The 23421-nt window shown below is 37.4% G+C and overlaps 1 protein-coding gene across 2 annotated transcripts in view; it reads left to right on the forward strand.

The window, feature by feature from the left end:
• The window catches only part of RFTN1 (raftlin, lipid raft linker 1), a 97665-nt gene that overhangs the window by 45083 nt on the left and 29161 nt on the right, over positions 1-23421 (forward strand). For both annotated transcript variants that reach the window (XM_064673670.1, XM_064673660.1), the window contains exons 4-5: positions 5673-5781; positions 20311-20734. In XM_064673670.1, the coding sequence (XP_064529740.1) occupies positions 5673-5781; positions 20311-20734 (533 nt within the window). The remainder of the gene's footprint in view (positions 1-5672; positions 5782-20310; positions 20735-23421) is intronic.

The following is a 23421-nucleotide window of genomic DNA, read 5'->3' on the forward strand; positions in this document are numbered from 1 at the left end:
GTTTTCGCTTTGGTGAAAGTAGGTACTTAGCATTGGTACAATATATTTTTAATTCAAATGTAAATGCATATGTGTGTGTGTGTGTATCTATTTGGTTTTCATGTAGGATTTAAGCCTGAAGATGAGAAACGTCTGAATTTGTCTTCGTGAGCATTAGGATCAAACATGTTTGTGTGCAAATACAGTGTGTTGTTGCTCTCAGCAGGCTGATTTCAACTTAAGCGAAAAGATATTTATTCTATACCCAAGAGTCAACAGATATCTTCCTTTAGCTCAAAGGACAATGGCTTGAGTTTTGAAAGCTTGCTATTTGTTACGAGTTCAAAGAAATACATATTTCCTCACAATAACTTTTAACGTTGACCCAAAATAAATGTTCTTTCATCCGTGTTCTCAAAATTATAAACACTGCACAGTAAAGATGCCTATGTATCCATATGTGCCCAAACTTTTCTCAAGAAACTCTATATGCTGTCATAAAAAAAATGTTTATAAATTTTACTAACTAATATATTCCAGTAATAAGGTTTCCTATATAAGGAAATTTCTAGTAAAGAAAATGTTTAGATAATAAAGTTGAAACACTGTCACATGGGTTAGAGTTGAGGCTGTCATGATACAATATACTTGCTTTATTTTTATAAAAATAAAATTTTTAAATTTTTTGTTTGTGTTTGTTGTGTGGGCATCATAAAACCTATGGATTTTTAGTTGCTGCTTTCTTGGTTTTCAGATATTCTAGCTTTCCTAGGTTTTTAACCTGGAATCATACAGACACCAGCTGCTCACGTTAATCACTTTGGTGTGGTTTTGGTTTTTTTGTAACGTAGATCAGTTTGTTATGAATGTACAGTTATATTTTGAACTGTAGAGCTCTTCCTGTGTAGTGGAAAATCTCAAAACTGCACTTACATTCCCAGCATCATCTTAATCAAATAGTTATTTTAGAGTGTCCGTGCAGTTTACAAGTGTGTTTCAGCTTGCCAAATTCATGGGCATGGGGAACTTCAGGAAGATTAGGACCAAATGTTGGCTTCCTCAATTCCTTCTTGTGTCTGAAAAGGATTGGAAATCCAGTTTGTAACAGACATTGAGTTGTCAGCTTTAATAGTTACTGTGTAAGTTACTGGTACTCCACAGCTGGTTATGGTTTATCTACCATGAAATGGTGCTTAACAACAAACAGCTGTGCAGGAAATGACAGCCTACTGCAACAACCATCGTAAAATATTTTTGGCCCAAGAACTTCCAGTTATAAGGGAAAATCTTATTTATTATATGTATTTTCTTCTTCTTTAGTGGCACTAGAGGTGCTATTTAGAATTCAGGATGACACTGCTTGTAAGCCTGTGGTCCTCAGCTGTACTGGTAACATTTGAGGGTACCCTCTACCCTGACCCTGCCAGGCCTGCGAATGTTGTCTCTTTGCTCGGCATCAGGTAGACTGAAATTTCCTCTCAGCACTTTGCCATCCCCTGCTTAAGGGTGTCCATGGTGGTCACTGAAGATACCTACAGTGACAGAAAAATCCTTTTTCAGGAAAATGGATAAACAAGCAACGAGGTATATAGCAAAGGAAGAAAAACAAATGAAAGCCTAGGGTATACAAGTTACAATGAAATTTCCTGTAAATCTCCATGGCTAACTAGTGGTTATCCTCTCTGGGAGCAGTGGTCAGGAGACTGCCCTTCCTCACTGCAGGGCAAGTGCTGGCATTGTTCACACTGTCCCTTCTGTTACCTTTCAGGTGTCACAAAGTGTGTTAGAGTGAGTACAGGGCATTGTGATGAGTCGGGATGTACCAGCTTCTCCAGTCATCTTGGCTTCTAAGAAGAGTACTGCATGAGTGTATCCAGATGTGCTTCTTTCAGGACTGGGCCATTTTTAATTAACCCAGCGATTTTTTTATTTTAATTGGAGTAATAAAAGTAATAAAAACCCCTAAATGTTTGCAGGCAATGAAGGGAGGAAGGTTCGATCTTCCAACTTAGAAGGAGGAAAAGAAAAGGAAGAAATTGCTTACTGCATCCAGAAGAAAAAGAAGATCTTTCTTGTTGGAGCTCACACATTTTTTTGACTAAACTGATCTCAGCATTTCTCTTTCGCCTTCTGTTGAGAAATATTTTATTATAGGAAAGTAGAAATCAACTTTAAACTCATTACTTTAATTTTAAAATATTTTGTACGTTGGACTGCCAGTAACATCCTGTACTATAAAACTGGTGGATTATTGGGTTAGTTCTCAAATTATTTACATCAGTTCTTCAAAACAGAGCAGAGGAATGAACTGTGCTCTTTGGACTTTTTCCATGTTGCTTGGGATCTTGATAGATGTGCGTATTTTGGGGATCGTAATTCATAATCTCTAAGGAAAGTGATCCTAAAAGTAGTCCCATTAAATTAATAAACCCAAAACTATATTAATTTCTGTTCAGTATAGAATTTACCTGTACCTATATTTAGTTACTTCCTTATGGCTATACTAATAATATTCAAAGAGTTTAATGTGAGACTTATATGGTATCTATGAAATACTTCATGATACATGTTTGAAATGCATTGATAATTGCATAGAGACTGAAAATAATTTCTTGCCCACCTAGATTTGCTTAGAAAATTATTTTTGTGGTCTGTGACCACGTAAATATCCGCAGATATTTATTATTTTCGCATGAGAAGCTGTGTTTGTTTTTGACAGAATAACAGGTTCTTAAAGTTTTCCTAAAAAGGTAAAAACTACCAGTATAGACAAAGACATGCTTTTAACATATATGGACATAATTTACTTGAAAGCATGGAAAAATATTTCTTAGTAATATAGGGTACTTCTGTTGGAAGATTTTAACTTAGGATTTTACGACCTTTAGTAGAAGCTGTTAAGTGTGTTCCATAAAATAATGTTCTTAACAGAGTACAATGGTATTTGATGCAGTTTCTTTATGAACCCTAGTGCAGAGGTAGCCCTCAGAATCTTAAAGGAGGAATTCACTGTCTCCTATTCACTTAAATATTTCCAAGCAGCAAGAGTATTTCAAAGTAAGTGCTTCTTAAAGGAGTTAAAATAAACAGGACATTTTAGAGCAGTTGTAGTAAGAACTATATTTTTATGGCTATAATCTGCATCTCAGATAACTCTTACTCCTTTCAAAGAGGTTAGAAGCAGGTCCTCAAAAAACTTCACACAATCAGAGCCCAGGGAGCTGTTAAGGGAGAGGAGAGGAATCCTTACACCTGTATATAAACCTCACCAATATAGGTTGAAAGGAATTTATTTTTACAGGTAGCCAGTGGGTTTAAAATGAAAATACAATCTTTCTCATTCTTTCAGAGTAATTAAAATAGTAAGTTTTTGTGTGTGTTTCAGCAAGTATTTACAGTAGTGCTAGAGTTGATCACTCTGTAAGGAACAGACTTTGTCGAAAGAGTGGGCACAGAGATAGCATGGTGCACACTTAATTTCTGGGATTTGATACCTTAACTTTGAGCAATAGTATCTCAAAGTCTCTGGTAGGGGAGTATGGCTTCCTCAGCCAGGCTGGAAGGGAACTGTGATGGTTTATCCCGGTAAGGGAAATAGCAGAGATGTTTGTTCCTCCCATTTGTAGAGTTTTGCAGTTGACACCCCAGAAGGGGATTGGTTGTCTAGAAAGGGCTTGGTTCCTTGCTGCATGTTCCTGGTAATCCACTTCTGGTTTGTAATGATACAACAGCTGAAGCACTGGAGAATTGTGTTTGCTCCATTTAATGTTGCAATATTGAGTGGCAGTTCTGATGGTTTATTGATCGCTTGGGCATTAGAGAGTCCTAGTTCGTATTATTTCTATCTGGAACATGGCTAGATAACATCAGGGCTACAATTCCAGTTGGTCATATTCAGATTTTAAAAAAAAAAAAGTAGATATAATAGTAAGTACTCTAGCAGCGAGACTTTCTAAAGTTTATTTTTATGTCCTTGAATTTATTGAATTCATCAGTGGTGAAAAATCTGCACAATGGTTGTCTGCAGTACACATGTTGCCCCTCACAGAATGATTTTTTATTTTCTTGATAAAGTTGTTCCGACTGCTTAAGTTAATTCATGTGTGCCTGTTACAGAGGAGTAGGGGTAGAATACTTCTAGTCCCCCAGTAATGACTTCTGTAAGTCCTGTATTTGGATAATGTTTGGAGAGTTTTCATGGACACCAGTGATTTGTTAGAATTTTTTTCCAGAATCGTGGGACCACAGGTTATAAGAAAAACCTAGAAAAGAGGGGAAAAACTAATGGGAAAAGGACTTCAGTATAACCAAACAATGCAGAGTCAGGTACCACCTGTCCCACATGTAAGTGAGATGAGAGAAATGAAGTGAGAGTGTAGCTTGTGTGAAAGGGGGAGGATCCAATACAAAATACAACGTCATGTGGTACTTCAGAAAATGTCTGCAGTATTGCCTAGGAAACACACTGCCAGTTTGCAGTCAGCAGCCTACACATCTCATGGCTCCAGGGAACTGTTAGCATCTCGGGAAAGCCCCTGGGACCATCTGTAGCTGAAGCGTGTTTTATGTATCACACAGTCTCAGTCCCCAGAACAGGGCTTTTGCACAGACTTGCTTTTACAAGCATGGCAAGTCTGCAAAACCCTTCTTTTGTTGTTTTGCTGCTTCCTCAGCATTCTCATTTCAAACTTCTGTACCTTTCTTCCTGTCCTGTAGGTACCCAGTGCATCAGACCACTGCTGGTCACGATTAGTTCTTTACTTCAAACTAGCTCTTTTGATTCTCCGTATGGGGTGTTAGATAACTACTTTGTTACTCTTCCCAAGAATTACAGGCTAGCCTTTGTTTTTGTGCATTCTTCTATGTGTTCTCCTAAAGAACTGAGGAAACATATGATTCCTTAGTTATCCTTTATTGATCAGATGTATCCTTTCATGAGAGGTCAGAGGAGGCGAAAAGTGCACTCAGTAGCACTTCTTTGCAGTCCATGCCTACAGACTTTCTTAAGAACATTCAGTATAACTTCCAAACTTTCCCTTGGTGTATTTTGACCGATACCATGTCTCCACAGTGCTGCTTTGTTCAGCAATGTATACAGCAAATGCCGTATGCTTTGAATTATTTTAGGAGTTAGTGTCTTCTGAAAGAGGAGGGATTTCTAACACTGCTTTAAGTGTCTCAACAACAAAGCATAAGGGAAGACTGAAGGATAAACTACTTTGATTAGGCACTGATTTTTTAAATGTTGACTTGGAATGCTGCTAGATAAGAGAAGGGATTTCTTTTTAATTGCTGTCTGTGAAACACATCTTACATCAGGCTGCCCTGTGTGGCCCAAAGCATCTGTCAGCCCATTGCATTGGAACTTTCTTTCTGTGTATTCTGAGTTATATCACCTGTGCAACTCCTTGGTGTTGACCATAGATGCCAGGCTGACAAAGTGTTTCTTGGATAGATAAAGAAATTTGGAAGTCCCTGAAGCATTGTATCATCTGCAGTCACTGGTGTGATTTCTTCCCCTACCAGGTAGATGAGACTTGTCAGAACTGTATTGAACTCAGTGGGGTCAATGTATTGGAACCAAAGTTTTGTGTGAAGGTTAGGTCTCCAGGAGAAATATTTATTAATGGGATATCTGGGTATCCAGTCTTAACAACAGAAAGTGATTCTTTTTTTTCTGTCTGCCTCTTTAGGTCTCCAAAAGGTGACGTCAGTAGTGAAGGATATGTCTTGGAGGTAGAATGCTGCTCCTCTTTTAACCACCTTTCAGAGAAAAAGGAGATACCTGATTTTATTAAAAAAGTAAGTAAAAAAAGAAAGAGGGGGCAAACCCCAAAACACAGTATGCTTTTATTTGCAAACTATTTGTTTCTAGTCCTGTCAGTTTGACAGTAGGGATATGTATACACTTTGTCCAGCTGAAACACTGCAGTGGAATTTGGTGGTTTATAATTTTAAGTAGCTGAAGGGCAGTTATACTTATTGAGAGAAATAAGTTTGATCATGTTATTATGAGAAAATTATTTGTAGTGTCACAGGAGAGTGACCTATCTATCATATATGGATGGTATCAACTAAGTTACCAGTGTAGAAGGTGGTCCTATAATGTGCAATGTTTTATGTTGAAACAATTTATATAATTTCCATTTTAGTGTCAGAATAGCCTGTTAGATAGTACTTTACATAAAAGGCCTATTACCTCCCGGAAACTCCCAGATTATTTAAGTTTTGGTTCAGTATTACAGGATGAGCAGTTACAGGTGGTACTGGTAACCTAAATCCTTTTGTCATCCAGAATAGTGTTGCTTTCAATTAGCTATTATATATACTGGTGAATTTGAAGAGAACACTGCAATTCTTTGTTTGTTGCCTTCTTTTTAAAATTATTTTTGACACTATAATATTCTGCCAGATTGGAAATTAGTAGGTTATGTCCATTTTAATGAAGACAGATTCACTGTGGATGTTTCAAATTTTGCAGCATCTGTTGTGTCCTGTTGCACTTTATATAAACTAGCATTGAGAACTATATTTACTTAGCCATGGGGTGTAAGAATAGTAAGCAGGTATACTCCCCTACTTTTATTTCATCTTGCAGTGATAATAGTTAAAATTTTGTAGAGTAAATTTCTTGATGGGGACTCAGCTTGACAGACTACACTCATTTGATCTTTCCTTTTTACTATGAATTGTAAAAACTAGATTAAAAATAATGCAGCTATAACTATCTGATCACCGTTGTCAAACTTAAAGATATATAGATTTTGATATCAGAACAAACTGAAGTTTTCTGAACACTTAATAGCATTCAAAAGTCTGAGTCTGAATTTTGCTTCAGGTTGAACTGCATTACTGCACCACAATTCTGATGTTATCTTGGATTATTTCAATATATTTACACTTAGGCAAAACTAGTGTAGTTGTTGTGTGTCACTTTCAGCACATTTGATTTTATTCTTCAGTTCTTCAAGTCAGAGAAGAGAAATATAGGCATAACTGTCACAACTGGTAGCAAAATTGTGCATCATTGCGACAGAAAATTTCTTTTCATATGTAACTTCAGAAAGAGTATGGCTAACATGAAAACAAAATGACAATCCAGGAGTCATCTTATTTCCATAAATATCCAGTTCTGAGACTCTTTAGAGTTCTTTTCTAGACATGGAAGTGTTTCTGTTGGTAGAAGCCATTTGATTATGGGGTTATGAAGATGCCTTTTTGAAAGATAATAATTTAAATTTTAATAGCTAGAATGTATATTTACCTTTTCTCTGTAGGCTGAGTATGTCGCTCATCCTCAGATGTTATTTGATGTAGAGAAATTTGAAGTTCTTTGAAGCTGTTGCTGTCAAGTGTGTGCTATGTCACTGTCTGTATCTGATTAAACACAATTGTTTAACAGTTGTGAAATTCTCAACACTTTTATGTAAATCATACTCAGGAAACAGGACTTGTTTGGGAGTAGGAGTTAATTGTCCTATTAACTAATTTGTCTGAGCAACAAAAATGTCCATTTCTTTTAAGGGCATATAAACCAGATGTTTACAAACAAAATAAATGAAAAATAAAGAGTGTTCTTCAAAGAAAGCAGTAACAAAAAGCTGTTAGAGAGGGCAGTTGCTTGCTTTCAGAAAAGAACAGCCCTATGATTCTTCTCAAACTGTGGAATACAATTGAAGTTAATACAATGTTTTAACTGCATAGGCAAATCCTTGATCACAGAGCTTTTAATAACAGAGACTTCTAGCACAGGTTTACCATCTTACTGCATTGCAAATTACTGTATTTAAAAAAACCCAAACCAGATAGAATAGCTCTATTTTCAAAACAAAATGAGAAGTCAAAAATTTCTCTATGAGCTTGTCGCAAAAAATTCCTATACCCGGAGAAAATTAATTTTGTTAATTTTATTATGCACTGCTGAGCAAGTATTGTTTACCTGGAGTTTGAACAAGGATGCAATTTTAATAACTTTTCTTAACTGACTTTTTGTTGCATTGAAAATTCATATTAAATATTAACTGCTTCCTTCAGCAAACACAAAAAAATTTTGTAATGACATACAGTGTAGGTATTATATGCTTTTTTTCCCTATAACTCCATATAAATGTTATAATTTGGTAGAAACAAGGACATTATTTCACCTGGAGAATGCTTTTTGCTGACTGAAACGAAGTGCCTCAGTACAATGTTGACTACAAGGCATTTAAGAAATGCCAAAGAAGACTCTCTGGTCAAACCTGTGTTCTGTTTTTGAGATCCTTCTGCACTGCTGGACTCTGTCCCAATTCTCCACTCTCTTTGCTGGTTTTGAAACCACCACTGTGGTTTCTGGCTATGGCAAGACTGGGGACACAATGTCACATAAAATACACTCCTCCTGTACCTTAGAATGGTGTTGACATCACCACACTCTGTTTGTTTGTTGATATCCACCTGGATCTGTGCAGCTTAACCTGTCCTAAAGAGCTAAAATAGTCCCATGGTGTCTTTGACACATAATTTGTGGACAATGAAAGAAGTAACTGTTATGTATATACTGTATTGCTGAATTGATATTAGCACTCCTGTGCTAACTCCTGTTTAGCTCTCAGGCAAAACAGAGATTAAAGATTTGCTCATCTGCTTTTTAATGAGCAAAGCTAACTTCTGAAATTCTGATCACTGCGGCTCAGATCATTCTGAAGTAGTTGAAAATCAGAGATGTTACTTCTAAGATACCATATTTTGTAATACTTTGACTTGTATCTCATGTCAGATAGGGTAGCCTTTAATTACTTCCTTAGTTGCTTTTTATTTCTGTGTATCCTGTTATCGTTTTTTTATCTGAGAGTGTTCTTCTGAATCTATGGAGACAAGTAAGGGAAGCAGAAGCTAGGCTGACATCACAAGAAAAGGGTTATTTTGAATACACAGTCATATATGAATGCCAAATATGTTTCTCATGACCTTTGTCTTCTGTTCCAATCTGAGTTACATGCTCTAGAAGAACTGTAACAGGCAGAAGGTTTTACTGCTACACTCATATCTTTGTGGTATAGGTGAAAGGGAATGGAGGATTGTTTCTGTACCATGTCTCCCCAGTTTTGACTTTTTAAAATTTAGGAAGTGCATCTTTGGGTCCTTGGTTGCCTGCTTAATAATGAGAGGAAGTTCATTTATGGTAACTTTTTTTCATTGTGATGCCATTGCAGGGTTCATGTTTCTTTTCCCTATGGACTCATTATCCTTCTCTGGGGAAGTATAAGCACAGAAAAGCATGGTTTGAAAATGCTTTAGCTAAACTGAAATCCAAATGCAGGCATCTTCCTTTTGTGTTTTTGGCTAGACAAAGACCCCTCCCCACTGATCTGTCCTTACTTGACTCAAAAATTCATCTGATTTCTCCCAACAAACCTAAGGCAGTACTGATCAATAATTGGGTTTACATTTTCAGAAGTGGACCAGTTCCACTTGGAACATGACTGCCATCTTGAAACACCTTAGTGATGTTTATTGTGCGATGAAATCTGCCAGATGAGGCAGTGTGTGTCAGATCTGCTCATTGCTGTTCCCTCTGCTCGTGTCTTGGTCAAGTTCAGTGAGTACAAATGTCAGTAATGTGTCGCTCCCTTAAGTGGTCCTCAGAACAGCTTCTGTAGTCCAAATCACCTTGCAAATAATCTCGACTGCTGCTGATGTAGTGACTTTGCCAGTAAGTTTGTTGACACTTATTGTTTAATAATAGCGTTGCTGGGCCAAGGAAGTGATGGTACCTCTCAGGCTTAAGCGAGTGGGACCCCAGGGAGGAATAGCTCAGGAAACTTGGTCTTCATGGCTGGAAGAGTTTCATCAGACAGACTGGAGACTTCCCAGAGGAAGCATATGTACACCAGTCCTGTTGTTTCTCTTCCCTGACAGTCTGTCATTATACTTTTTTTTACATTTAGCAAAGATTTTATGGACAAATAGGGCCTTGAGGGGAAGCCCTGTGAGGAGCAGCTGAGGTCAACTTGGCCCGTTCAGCCTGGAGAAGAGGAGACTGAGGAGAGACCTCATTGCAGTTACAACTTCCTCGTGAGGGGAAGAGGAGGGGCAGACACTGATCTCTTCTCTCTAGTGACCCAAGGAAATGGCCTGAAGTTGTGTCAGGGAAGATTTAGGTTGGACATCAGAAAAAGGTTCTTCACGCAGAGATTGGCCGCTGGAACAGGCTCCCCAGGGAAGTTGTCATGGCACCAAGCCTGAGAGTTCAAGAAGCATTTGGATGATACTCTCAGGCATGAGAGCATGGTGTGACTCTTGGGGATGGTCCTATGCAGGGCCAGGTGTTGGTCTTTATGATCCTTGTGGGTCCCTTCCAAATCGGTATGTTCTGTGAATATGCCAACAAAACACATTGCAAGGATGCTGCCACCTGTGTACTTGTTCTAGAGTTGGCATCTGAAGGTGTGACCACCAATTCCCTCTGGTACAGAGGCAAGTTGTGTGGAGAATTGGACAATTTTGAAAGAAAGGCTGTACAATACTAACACTTGTATGAAGAACTCACATCCTGCATTGCTGAAAAGATCTGCTGTATTTGAGCCCTCTTGACAGTTTTATGGAAAAGAAAAGGTTATCAGGAATAAAACTGGAACGAGATATTAGTATGTTTCAAGTGTTACTTTCTGCAGTGGAAGTTGGTATGCGTTACTAAACTGTAGTTGAACTTTGTGTGCTCCTGAAAGGCGAGACATTTCTTGGAGGGGTTTGATCCTCCTGCTTGTTATCTACCCTCTCTCCTTTGGAGGGAACCTGAGGCTGGAGACTGGCTGAATGGTTGGGTAAGGAACTGCTACACCCCCCAAACAATCACAGTTGAGTCTCACTGCATGTTTCTCCATATTGGTGTTTTTATCAAAATACTGAGATCCTTCTTTTCCTGCTGTCTTGATTTTTCCTCTCCATTCACGTGTAGCTTTTTGGAGTTTTCGGGATAACTGCTTGGTTCATGCATATCATTTTCTGCAATCATCTGTGTTGTGATTCTAATTGGTAAAGAATTTTTGTATTACTGTTGCTCTTAAATGACAGGTTAACTCTCAGGCTTCTTTTAAGTTAGATAGAAGGATGGTTGAAGTATTTAGGAGGATTTCTGTTTCTCCTCTAAAGTAATAGCTAAATGCCTATATGAATTTTCAAGAACTTTTTAAATCTTTTCCATAGATGTTTCTAGTCAAGGGAGTGATTCACTTACTTTCTAGATATTTACTCACATAAGAATGAACATTTGTTTTGTATGATGAAAACAGGGGACTTCACATACCCACATATTGTGTGAAAGCAATATTGAATGATTTTGAGCTCTCAGCCTCTGAGTTTTAAAACTCTTTAGCATCTAATTATGATGATAAATGTATCAGTGTCTCCATAATAATATGAATATATATATAATTATTTGTGTTTGTAACAGTATGACAAGCAAATGAGAAGACAAAAATCTGTAATTTTCTAGAAAATAATCTGAAAATTACTAATATTACAATTTTTGTTTTTTACTTTCACTTACAATAGCTAAGAAAAATATTGGGGTTTATGTAGCTGTTCCAGTATTTCTCACTTTCTTGTCTCTTTCTGTTTGTCATTACTTATTCTTCGTCTCTTAATCTTTGCATTGAGATTTCTTTTTTAGAAGGAACAAAGAGATGCAGCATATGTGTTCTGAAGAGCACTAGTCTGTTATTGCATTTCTTGACTCAGTTGCTGCACTCTTACAAGGATCTCTTCTGAGAAGTCTCCAATTGCTCTGTTGGTGCCAGGGTTCCTTAGGTGGTTATGGTAATCCTAAGCATTATTCTTTACTTGAGATATGTTTTAGCTGGCCCGTTTGGAAGTTTCCTGCAGGGTACACACTCAGAGGAGGTGGCAGTAAAAGATAGAAGAGGGGAAAAATTGCATCTTTAATATAGCTCAGAGGTTTGTTCTTCCAATTAACAAGCAGTTCAGATTTACTTCTGTGGCTAGAAAATGACCCCTCTAGAGTCCTGTTTATTACCTAGGATTACTTACCTAGATGTGAACTCAATCTCTTCTAAAATCATTTCCATCCTTAAAACAAACCCAAAAAATCCCACCCCAAAACCTTTACTCTCCAGGGTATTTGCAAAAGAGCAATACAACGTTTATTTCTGTAGTGCATTGTAATGAAAACCATTGCTAAGCACTTAGCTGACTGCTTTGTTTTCTGCAAGTTTTCAGTGCAAACAGACCCTATTCTATTTTTTAAGTATTTGGATGTTTGTAGATATGGTCATGAAGCAGAAGTTGAAACTCAACATCAATGGTTCAGCTGTTTGTAATCTGCTGTGATAATATTTATTAAAGTGCATTCTGTTAACATTTTTTAAGTGTATATATAACAAGAGATGTTAAAAAATAGCATATACTGTATTTTAAACAACCTGGTGTGAAGGGAAACATCTGTTCCTAGTTAAGCTTCTTTCAACTTGTGTTCTTTTGACTAAGCCCTGTAAAAGTGGTGTTGATATATATCTTCCATGGACATTGCAAAACTATTTTCAGGACTCTCCCAGGAGCCTGGTTGTGCTTTTATAATCCTTTGCCCCCAGCAGCTTCCAGAGTCATCCCCTTGTCCAAGATAAAAATAGATATTATGAAGTATGTCGTTGATGTTTTTAATGATCCTACTTCTGTCTGGTGGGAAAAAAACCTTTTTAAATAACAGTAAATTTGATAATATTTTATACCGTGCTAAAATAAAATATGGCCAAATTGTTCAAATTGTAATTTTGGCTACGAGTAACAGATGGCTTGATGAAACAATGTGATTTTAAAGAAACACTCTTTGGTTGATCTAAAAAGAAAAGAAAGTGTTGCCTGCAAATTAAATGTAAAGCCTATAGGTTTGAGATGGAATTCCTACTTTTTAAAATATTCCGGTTGTCCTGAACCTTTTTATTTGTTTGTTTTCATTGCCTAGGACAGAGATGGACTAAACCACTGTCCCAGTTTTGAATTGCATTGTTGCTAGTTGCTACAATGGTTATTAGATACAATACTCAACTCTACATCTCTGTGAATCTTTATTTTCCCCTGGCTTTTATTCACCCATTATTGTAGGAGTTTTTTGCAAAAGATTCCTGGACAGGACATGATCTGCATTTTGAAAATGCCAGTTCTCTAGAGCAAGAGCTTGGGACAAGAGTTTCCACAGACTTTTTTTAAACAACGTATATCAAGTATTTGGGTTGAGTGAGCGTAGCTGCCTGCTCTTTAGCAGTTTATCCCAAGGCTAAAACAAGTTTTAGGGAATAGGTCTTAAATTATGTATATAATTTCAGGACTTTCTTTCAGAGTTTATGGCAAGGGTGGGAGGATGCAAGTATGTTAAGTGGCTTTCGGGCAGGTACCACACTCACCAAACCTTTGTAGCCTGTGGCCAGCAATGTTCACGCTTTGCCTTCAGTGAAGAAACAGATGCTAAAATGAGATAACTTGAGAAGAATCATCACACCCAGGACCACAGAGGATGAGACTGGTTTCAAGACCTGTCATCTAATGAAATATGCTAAAAGGAGCAGGTGTACTTGCACCATGCTGCACTACATGTTTACTGTGGTTGTATTGTTCTCAGGAGTAAAAATAATGCAAGCTGAAGAGGAATTCCAAATTGTTAATCTCATGTCTGCCTTGGCTTGAGTAGCAGGAGACATATAGCTTGCTGTAATTTAATATCTCCTGCAACACTGCCTTAAGATCCCATCTTCTGTTTTAATCAGTGCAGGAGTAAGTTGCAGTAGCTTCTTACTTCGGTACATTTCTCCCTGTGCTGTTCGTAGCTTTCAGTTCACTTTTGCAGAGGCTACCCCGAAGAGAAGATACAAGGACTCCCTGAAACAACATCTCAACCTTGGCCATATTGATCACCACAACTGGTCTACTCTGGCCTCCATCCGGAGGCCTGGAGACACACCATCTATAACGCAGCTGTCTCCTTTGAGAACACACGCAGGATCACCCTCGAGGAAAAAAGGCAACGCAGAAAGAACCGTGTATTGCAGAATACACCATCTAAGGAATCTTTCTGCTGTGCCTTTTGCAATCAGACATGTCTGTCTCGTATTGGCCTCATAAGCCACCAACGTGCCTGTAGCAAATGTGGATAGAGCCTTCCCAAATCTTCGTTCGCGAAGCCCAGCCATGAGATCACTTTTGCAGAGGCTACTACAAATGGGCATGTTGTAAAAGTGCAAATCTTGCTTTCTTGCCCTGTTCAGTGCCTTATTCTGCTCTACCACAAATGCAATGAGAGCTCAAAATGGCAAATTAATGGTTCTGTTGGATTTCCAAAGATGGAAAGATTAGGTTTTACCTTTTGGGTTTGTTTCTGGACTCTATCCTCTTCTGTTGGATCTGTGAATTTCATTCTGGTAGTCTTATCTAAAGTTGCCAGATGTTAAAATTCTGGTCAAGGTTTTCATATATAAACACTGCCAACAACACTGCTTAAAGGACTGTTCTGTGATTTGGGATTATAGTAACATTTTCCAATGCATCTCTCCAGTATTTTATCCCTGATGGCCTATTTTGGTGTAATTGACAGTGAAAATATTTGGTAATTTGAAAGCCTGAATGCAGACTGGGATTTTACTTTCTAAAAGCTGCATTTATATTTTCCTATATGTATATGAACCTGAACTATCTGCCTCAAATTCAGAATTTCCAGTGTAAACTGGGAAAGGTTAAAAATGCATGAAAAGTACAGGCTTAAATGACAGAACATCCTGGTCAGAAAGGTTGTTTGGTTTGGAAATCTGCAAGTAGTGACACAGTCTCAGAGTAATAGGACGATTGGCAACTGATGCTTTGCTCTTTGGTTAGTGGAATTTTTCTTTTAACGTAGTATTAGGGATGCAAAAATGCCAAAGTTTCAAAAGATTTGATCCATATAGAAAGAACTAAATCCGTCCTTCAGAGCATTAGCTAAGCTTAGTTGATTTTAAAATAAGCTATAAACTCCTGATGACTGTTGCTGTCTTCTAAGGAAAGAGCATGTGCGATGTGTGGAAAATATCAGGGGCAAACTAGAAGCCTGTCTTAATTTTAAACATCTGTTTCCAGAAATGAACAGACTACAAGGGGGATGTGCAGTATTTCTGATGAAATGTGTACTACTAAATATTAATGAAGGAGGACACAGTTGGAAGACTGTAGTCTTGAGGATACTTTTCCAGTCCCTGGCATGCAGTACATAGCATTCTCCTCAAACCACAAGTTCATGTTCTTTGCATGAAGATCCTGGTGCTGTTGTTAAAGGAGATCTGCTTGAATCCTAAAAAGAAGGTAGAAAAATACACTCATCTGGTTTCTGGTGCACATTATGAGTTCTAATGCTTTCATCCTTGTTCTTTTCGAAACGACAACTAAAAAAACAGAAAAGCATTTCTTTTATTGACTAAGTTCATGCTTGGTTTAAATAGATAGCTCTGGGCTAAATTAGCCGGCTATTGTTTCCAAGGCCATATGTTTGGCCATCAGTTGGACTAAGTAGCAGTCCTTCCCGAAGTTCACAGCAGAGCTAACTGCATCTGACCACCGAAAACCAGTTCATTGCTCCTTGAAAATGTTGTATTCTCTCTGAGTGCATATTTACTATATATGCTCCTCATAAATTATTTCTGGGTTACTGTTTATATTAGCAGCAGTCCCCTTTACTGGGTTGTTACTAAATTCTTTCAATATCTAGTTATATCATGAGCCATATAGCAAACCTATTAATGAAATGTTCACTCCTCGTGCCTAGGTTTTAAAGGTGGTTTGTTTTAAAATAAGGAGAAAGTGTAAGCCTTGAGACCATTTAGGACTGCTGTAAACTAGAGTGCCTTGATGACATTAGTAAAACTGCTTTTCTTCTGGATCCACCCCAAATAAGAGTTAATCCTGGCATAAAAGAGTTAAGGGAAATTCCTAACACTTATTAAATAATTTGTTTGAAATTCTTATCAGAGAGAGGTCCTCATTAGTAAATTTCTGTGTGTTATTTTGCATTTTTATTGATGTGGCTGGAGTACTATCTTGAGCTTGATGGAAGTGTTTGATTTTCATTGTGCCATCCCACAGGGATGCGATCAGGATCTCCCTGTAAGCAATTGCCAAAACTGACAAAAGGTGTATGATTCTGTTCAGCATGGTATCTCTATCCTTGAGTTTCCATATTTATAAGAGTACCATCATGCTTGCTAGCAGTAGGAGATTATTATGGTGCTGAAAGTGCAACAAGAAACACAGAATCACAAACAATACTTGGGCTGTACAATGGACTTGCCAAGTGTCTTTATTCAAAACAGATTTGAAAAGAAAACCTGTATGTGGCTGTTCAAAATGAACTTCTTAATGTGGGTTCTCACATGGCTGTGAGATCTGTACACTAAAAACAAGTAGTTTCCAGAAAAGAGGATTTCATCATTCAGCCATACTTATTGCCAGGTGTGGTTTTGCAGACCTTTAATTTAGAGTGTCAGCCATTTTCTAATTAGGTAGGGAGTCTTCAAGAGAACCAAAATAATTTTAAAAGGTGAGATATAAATTTACTACATCCACGTAATGTTTAGTGACACTGCGTTATGCTGGTGATGGGTCCTTTTCTTTCCAAATGCAGTGTAAAAATAGCAGTCAGGCAGTTCTGAAATAAACAATAACATTTCACAAATGTTAAGAATGTTAACACAAGTGCTCCAGCTAAAATTCAATTAAGGTAGTGACATCGGGGTTGGACACGGTGCTTGTTCCTATTCCTGCTAAAGTTCGTGGGAGATTTGATATTTATGTCACAGACAGCAAAGGCTAAATCTGTCATTTCTTTCCCTCAGGGAAAATGCCAGGTTTCTAATCAAGCAAATTATAGGGATGACATTAAATTCTTTAACTGCCTTGGCCCTCTGTACATGTGAAATTTCACCCCTTCTTTACGCAGATTCTATTTTTAAACTGACGTTAATCCAATTTGTTGCAACCGGGTTACAAATGAATTTGGATGTACCCACTTGGGTGTTTATCCAGATTGAAATAAATAAGTTTAAGTTCTACTTCTGTGGTTGAACAATAGCATCTTTTGTGATGGAGATCTGGTCTTGTATTTGTGGTTAATGTAATCCAAGCAGCGCTTTATGAGGCAATAAAAATGTTTCTGTTCCTATCTGGGGAAAGAAGCAAAGATTATTTTTTTATTTTCAATTTTGTTGGAATTTCCCTTTTCACAATTTCCAAAGATGTAAAGGGCAAGTATGTAATATATTTAAAGTACAAAAAATGTCAGTAAAACATTTGAAATTAGTATGGATCACTTCATGTAAGGGCATTTTTAATCTATTAATCTTATCTGATATGAAAAGTGGTAGAGATGCAGTTGTTGTCTTTATGTTTTTTCCTTGCATTTAGTCATACAATCCAGTAAGACACAGGCCTTTCTTAGTAGTCTTTGTTAGCGCTCTAAACTGGCACATAAAGACAGGTAATTGTGTTGTTTATCTAATCTGGAATGTATCCTGGGTGATCCTATCCGAGTAGCATCATGTTCTTCCCATTCAATGCAGCTTTACCCCTGCTTTCTCCCATGCATTGCCCAACACTGCATCTGCTGACATAATTTCCCAAAAGGCTGGAAGAGACGTATCTGTCTGTGTGTACCAGCACAGAATGCCTCAAAGAGTTCAAAAACCACAGGTACCTGCTAGGAACAGTCCTTCTGTCGTGCATAGCTCCTGGGCACAACCTCTCCAGTTACTGAGGTTTGGGTTAGTTTAGGTTTGGTTTGTTTTGTTTTTTTTATAATTCAAATATTCAATATTCGAAATACAGGAAACAGGAATCGTGAATTTGTACTGGATGGCATAATTCAGTTTGGATGTGAAGACAACTAAAATTTCATGCTATTTAAGCTCTCAACAGGATGCTGAAAAAATGAATTGTCTTTGTAGTTTGAAAATGTTCAGGCTCAGGCTTTATACTTTCTAGTGAGAGCTAACCTCTTCATGGTTTTGTAGAAAGGTGAAGGGAGAGACTGTGTCTACTGATACATCACTCTGCTGTTCTGCAGCATACATCACAATGTTGATGTAGCTTTTCCTGATAAATTGGCTTTATTGAAAATAATGAGATGCTTGGTTCTACCATATGTAATTGGGAAAATTTGAAATACATGTTTAAATAAGATTTTGTGTTCTGTATACTGTCTATTAACTTGTTGGGAAAGGGCTACAGACTTTTTCCAGTTTTTCTGCTAAACTATTAGGATAATACAGCTTAGACTACAATTCAGCTCTTAGTTCCTCCCATTTCCATTCTCAGAACAAGAGCCTCAGAAGAAACACCTCAGCATCAGGTATTCCTTAGAACAAACACTTTTTTTTTGAGTAAGGCAAGACTGTAAAGCATTGCTACAATATCTGTGAAAGCTGTTCTCATCCAAACCGCAGTGTGGGAGTCTGGTATAGATTGACAAGCGGTCTTTATCGACCAGGACCAGTAAAATTGCTATGTATATACTATCCCCAAACACTTTAACAGTTGCATACTAGTTAAATTTCTTTAATTAGCTGCCCTGCAACCTACTAAACAAATGTAGTGTTGTGTCTGTAGATGAGTGATAAGAGATGAAATGAATTTGTAACTCTATCATTGACTATATAAAAAAGTATTAATCAAGTTACAATGGAGAGTCTGGGCCATTAAGCATATTATGAATGCATCTGTTATTGACATTCACTTAAACCTTCCTGAGCAAGTTACATGCTAACTTTCTTTGTAGACAGATACTCATTTGATCAGGACACTGCCAGTGGTGTTTTTATTGTCCTCTTAGAGGTTATTGTCCTCTTTAGCAATGAGCTTTTGTTAAGTCAGCATCCCATGTTTTCCAGGCTAAACACCTGTGAAGACCATTGCCTTGTTTCCTGGAGACCTCTGTTTTAAGTTCCTGTGATCATGAAATCAAGAGTTAATTTAACATGGAAAATATAATAGTAGTTTGAAAGAGGAAGTTCTTGTTGTTGATCAGGTAACACGTTACCAGGAAGTAAATGATTCATTAAAAAAAAAAAATCTGGATAGAAGAGATGCAAACATGAGCTTCCTCTTAAATTAAAAAGAAAAAAAAAAGTTTTACAAAATTCTTCCTCTTTACTTTCTATTGAAAAACCCCGTCACTGACCTGTTTCTCCTAGGTTGATACTAAATTGAGCGTAGAAGAATAATCAAAACACTTTAACTCTCTTGAATTACATGGTGTGCAGAGAAAATGAAATAATTTCTCCATTCTCGAGGCATTTCTTTTTGAAACATATATGTGTATTTAGACTTTGCATTACACGAAGAGTATACATTACATGGAAACCTTTTAATTTCAGTGATTGATTTTGATAAATGAAGCAGTAGACACTCATATGTTTTCACAGAAGTCTGTCTCGCACTGCAGCTTCTCCTGGGTTTGAGGGGTGTGAGGCTGGTGACTGGAGTGGATGGTGCATCCGTAGTGCTGAGTCTGCCTGAAAGAGATTTCTCTTTCTGCTTCATCTCAAACCTTCGTTAGTTAATTCTGGCTTTGTCTAACTGTCATTACTACTAGCCCAATGTGTTTTTTCTTAGGGTCTTTTGTGATTTGATTCCTTCCTTTTCCTTCTTTACCTGAAGTGTAAAGGATTAGTGATAGAGACTCTTAGTTTCCTTTTTCTTCCTTCTTCTTAGCTTATGTCACAATGCCGTTTTCTATTCTGAGTTCTGTATCTTTCCAAAAATGGTGTATTAATATAGCTTTGCTTTTATTTACTCATTATGTGAAAGTCAGCCATTTGTTTCTCAATCCAAAATAGGACAAACAACAACTGTTGTTATAATGGTGCATATATCACAGTTAATTAATAATCCTTTCCTTGCATAAATGTCATAATCACACACCTAATACAGCCGATGTAATAATAAGTCTCTGACTTATTGAGAATGCCACTAAAATTCTTTTTGTAAGAAATACCACTTTGAGTAATTTGTAATAAATAAGCTTTTCAAACAGATACTTTTATCTCTTGTGAAGAAATATGTAGGCATTTTCTCTCTCTTTCCCCCCCTTTATTCCTTTTTTTCCCCCTCCATTTTCACATTATTTCAGATGGTGTAGGGATCTTTTCATTCTGCTTCTTTAGAATAACTTTTTATGTAAATGCAACATGACAATTTCTTGTGGTAGTGGACAAAAGTAGGAAAATGACATGCTTGCTGCCTTGAAGGGTGTTATTTTCTGTGTTTCTATTTAGCTAAGACAGCTTGACAGTTAAAAATCTAATCTTCTTCAACTTGTAGATTCAAGATGCTGCAAGTCAAGGCTTGAAATTTGTTGGAATTATACCTCAGTACCATTCCCAAAAGAACTGTCTTGTCAGCACCTCCCTGACACCTGCCAGTAACAACTCTGTGCAATCAAAAGATAATAAAAATGTTTCAAATTACCCTGAGGATCATGCTTCACCGGATGGCGAGAAAATAGATGGCATTAATGGATGCAGTACTTCAACACAGAGTGAGGAAAGTGCTGACCAATGTGCCACATCCAGAGAGGGCTGTAGAGGTGAAGGACAGGCTGCTGAAGAGCTGAATCTCAAGTCTGCGAAGGGAAACGAGGAACAGTTTCAACACGCGAACCTGAGTGTAAGAGGAGCAGCAGACAAGATGAATGGACTGGCAGAGAATGAAACACCAGCACGATGTTTAAAACCACTTACTGGCAGTAAGTATTGTAGTGACCTCTCCTACATAAAAGCCAAGTTAAAATTGCCTCAATTATGTTCCCAGCTCCTTTAGGGGGTGGGGATGCAGGGGGGACATTACCACTGTGATAGTGAAGAAAAGATGCCTCAAATGAGCCACTTAACCTGATTTCAGCATGGTTACACAGTTCACAACAACTGAGCATAACTCAGATGGCAGAAATGATATAAGCAGGTGCAGCTTTGTTATGGCCCATATGTATGCCTGAGTGTAAAGACTTATTTTTGTCTGTTTGGCTGAATTGGTTCATCTCTGTATTTGTTACTATACCCTGAGAGCTCTTGATCTTTGTGTCCTTTTTGTCTGTTTGAGTAAAAAGCCCTGCTAATCTGCCTGACAAGGTTTTGCAGCAATAGAAGGAATAAGTCACAAAGCCTTATCACAGTTAGCCCCTTTGTAGCAGGTGAACATAGCTGGAATTAAACCATGTCAGGAACAGCAGGAATATATGTGATCTGGACCCTGAAGTCTCCTGGTATTCTATCGTCAGGCTGGGGGTCAGTGCTACAGTCAGAATTGTAATTACTGGAAATCAGCAGTTATTTTTGTTAATGACTTACATTTGCTAATTCATAATAAAGATCGTCTTGGTATTGGGGCTCCTAATAATTTGCCTTCCAATTCTTTCTCTCCTTTTTTTTTTTATTTTTAAGATTTTTCTCCATCTACTAGGTTTTTTTCTCTCATTTCTTTGACATATTTTTCTCCTCAGGCATACTTTCCACTTTTTAAATGTCATTTAGTGCCATCAAAGACCACAAGTCTCATCTGAGGTCCCAAAATAACTTCCATAAGGTGTTTGATGCTCAGGGGTTACTTCTGTAGCAAGAACTGTAGTTCAAAACAAGATGTAGACCAGAGTAATTTAGAAAATTAAAAGGAATCAAAAAAAGGTTCTTTCCTCATTTCCAGTTTAAACCTCAAAATACTTTTCTTTCCTATATTTGTTTAAATCCAAGAAAACTGTGTTTACGCTGATTTCTCTTACGTTTTCCTTAATTTTCTTATGAGCTACAAATCTCTTCAAGGGGAATGTAGATGGAATTTCTAAAGCTGGTACTGTCCTTGACTTTAATTTATCCCTATTCTTTAAGTCTTACATAGATTCAGTCAAACAATTCTACCCCTGTGGGAATTGTGTGTGTAGGACCAAGAATGACTTAGCGTTGTACTCTCCTTGGACTATTGTCTTGGTTTCCGGTGCAGTTTGGTGTAATCAGCTTTTCACCATCAAATTTGGATCATGCTCTAGTAACCTTTCACCATACTTTCTTCAGTTTTTGTTGGGCAAAGGGGCACCCAGATTTGGTAAAAACACAGCTATTCTTTGAACAATTTCTTCTGGTTTACACCCTTAAGGGTTGGTCATCACAACACTAGAATCTTATACATAAAAACCTCTCTTAGTTTTATAGTTAAAAATTAGTTATCTCCAAGTCTAATCAGACCAGTTCTTTCTCTTTTTATATATGCTATGAGAGTTAACTTAGGAAGTTTAATCACCTTTTTGATGCTGTTCTTCTCCATACTGAACATTGAAATTCCTTTCTACAAGTAACCATGTTCGCTGTATTTCTGCATAATGTGAAGAGGATTACTTTCAGTCTTTCCAGCTTTTGTCTGGAACACACCAGGATTTTATTACAGTGCCTGATTTGCCAGATAAGAGGGTTTATTTTAAAAATGCATTTAGTTTTCTCAATTATCTTTCTTTCTGTGTGTGCTTTTTGGCTTTGTTTATTTTTCATTTATTTTTTTAATTGGTGAGTTATGCAAATAATTTCCAAGACTGAAGGACTGAGAAGGCAGTTTTATGTGACAGCTCATCTACAGTAGGATTTTCCCGAATCCTGTACAACATTGCTGATTTCTTTATTACTCTTGCATGAATTTTTGTTATTATAGTACTCCCTTTTCCTCCCATGGAAAATGTATTTCAACTTTTGGCACGAGTTCTCCATCCTTCCTTGGGAACGTGAAGATTGAAAGCATCAGGTGGTGGTTTGCTTTTTTTTCCCCTACGTATTCCGTAGGAGGTTACCGCTCTTAAACTCCTTCTTCCCTATGTGAAACTTCAGGAAAAAAGTTACTATTTCTTAGTATTTGTGGGATCTTAAATTTGTTCTTAATTTTTGTTTTTTTAATTAACATTTTTTAAATGTTATTTTTATGCTTCTTCACTTTATTCCTAAATGTTTTGTAGTGCTCATTCTCTTTCCCTGTTACTAAAGGGCTCTTCAAAGCATGTTGAAAAATATTTGCCTGTGAGCAAGGCACAGATATTCCAACAGTATGTCCAAAAGTGCTGTGTTACCTAGAAGCAACCTGAAGGTGTCTTTGTCCATGCTGGAGGATTCAGGATTCAGGTTTTCAGGTGAAAACTGTTGTCAGTAGTGACTTGGGTTAGACTGGTGTATTATGCAGTGACAAACCAAGACGACACGGAAAGACTCCCACACATTTTAAATGCATGTTGGTAACAACCCAGTGTCAAATCCAACCTACCATCTCCCTACAGATTTTCAGTTCCATGATTTGCTGTTGTTAGTATAATCATGAAATAGTTTGGATTGGAAGGGACTTTATCATATATTTTCAAGCCCCTGCCTTAGGCAGGGACACCTTCCAGTAGACCAGGTTGCCCAG

Source organism: Pseudopipra pipra, chromosome 1, assembly GCF_036250125.1.
Source record: "Pseudopipra pipra isolate bDixPip1 chromosome 1, bDixPip1.hap1, whole genome shotgun sequence".
Taxonomy (NCBI): Eukaryota; Metazoa; Chordata; class Aves; order Passeriformes; family Pipridae; genus Pseudopipra; species Pseudopipra pipra.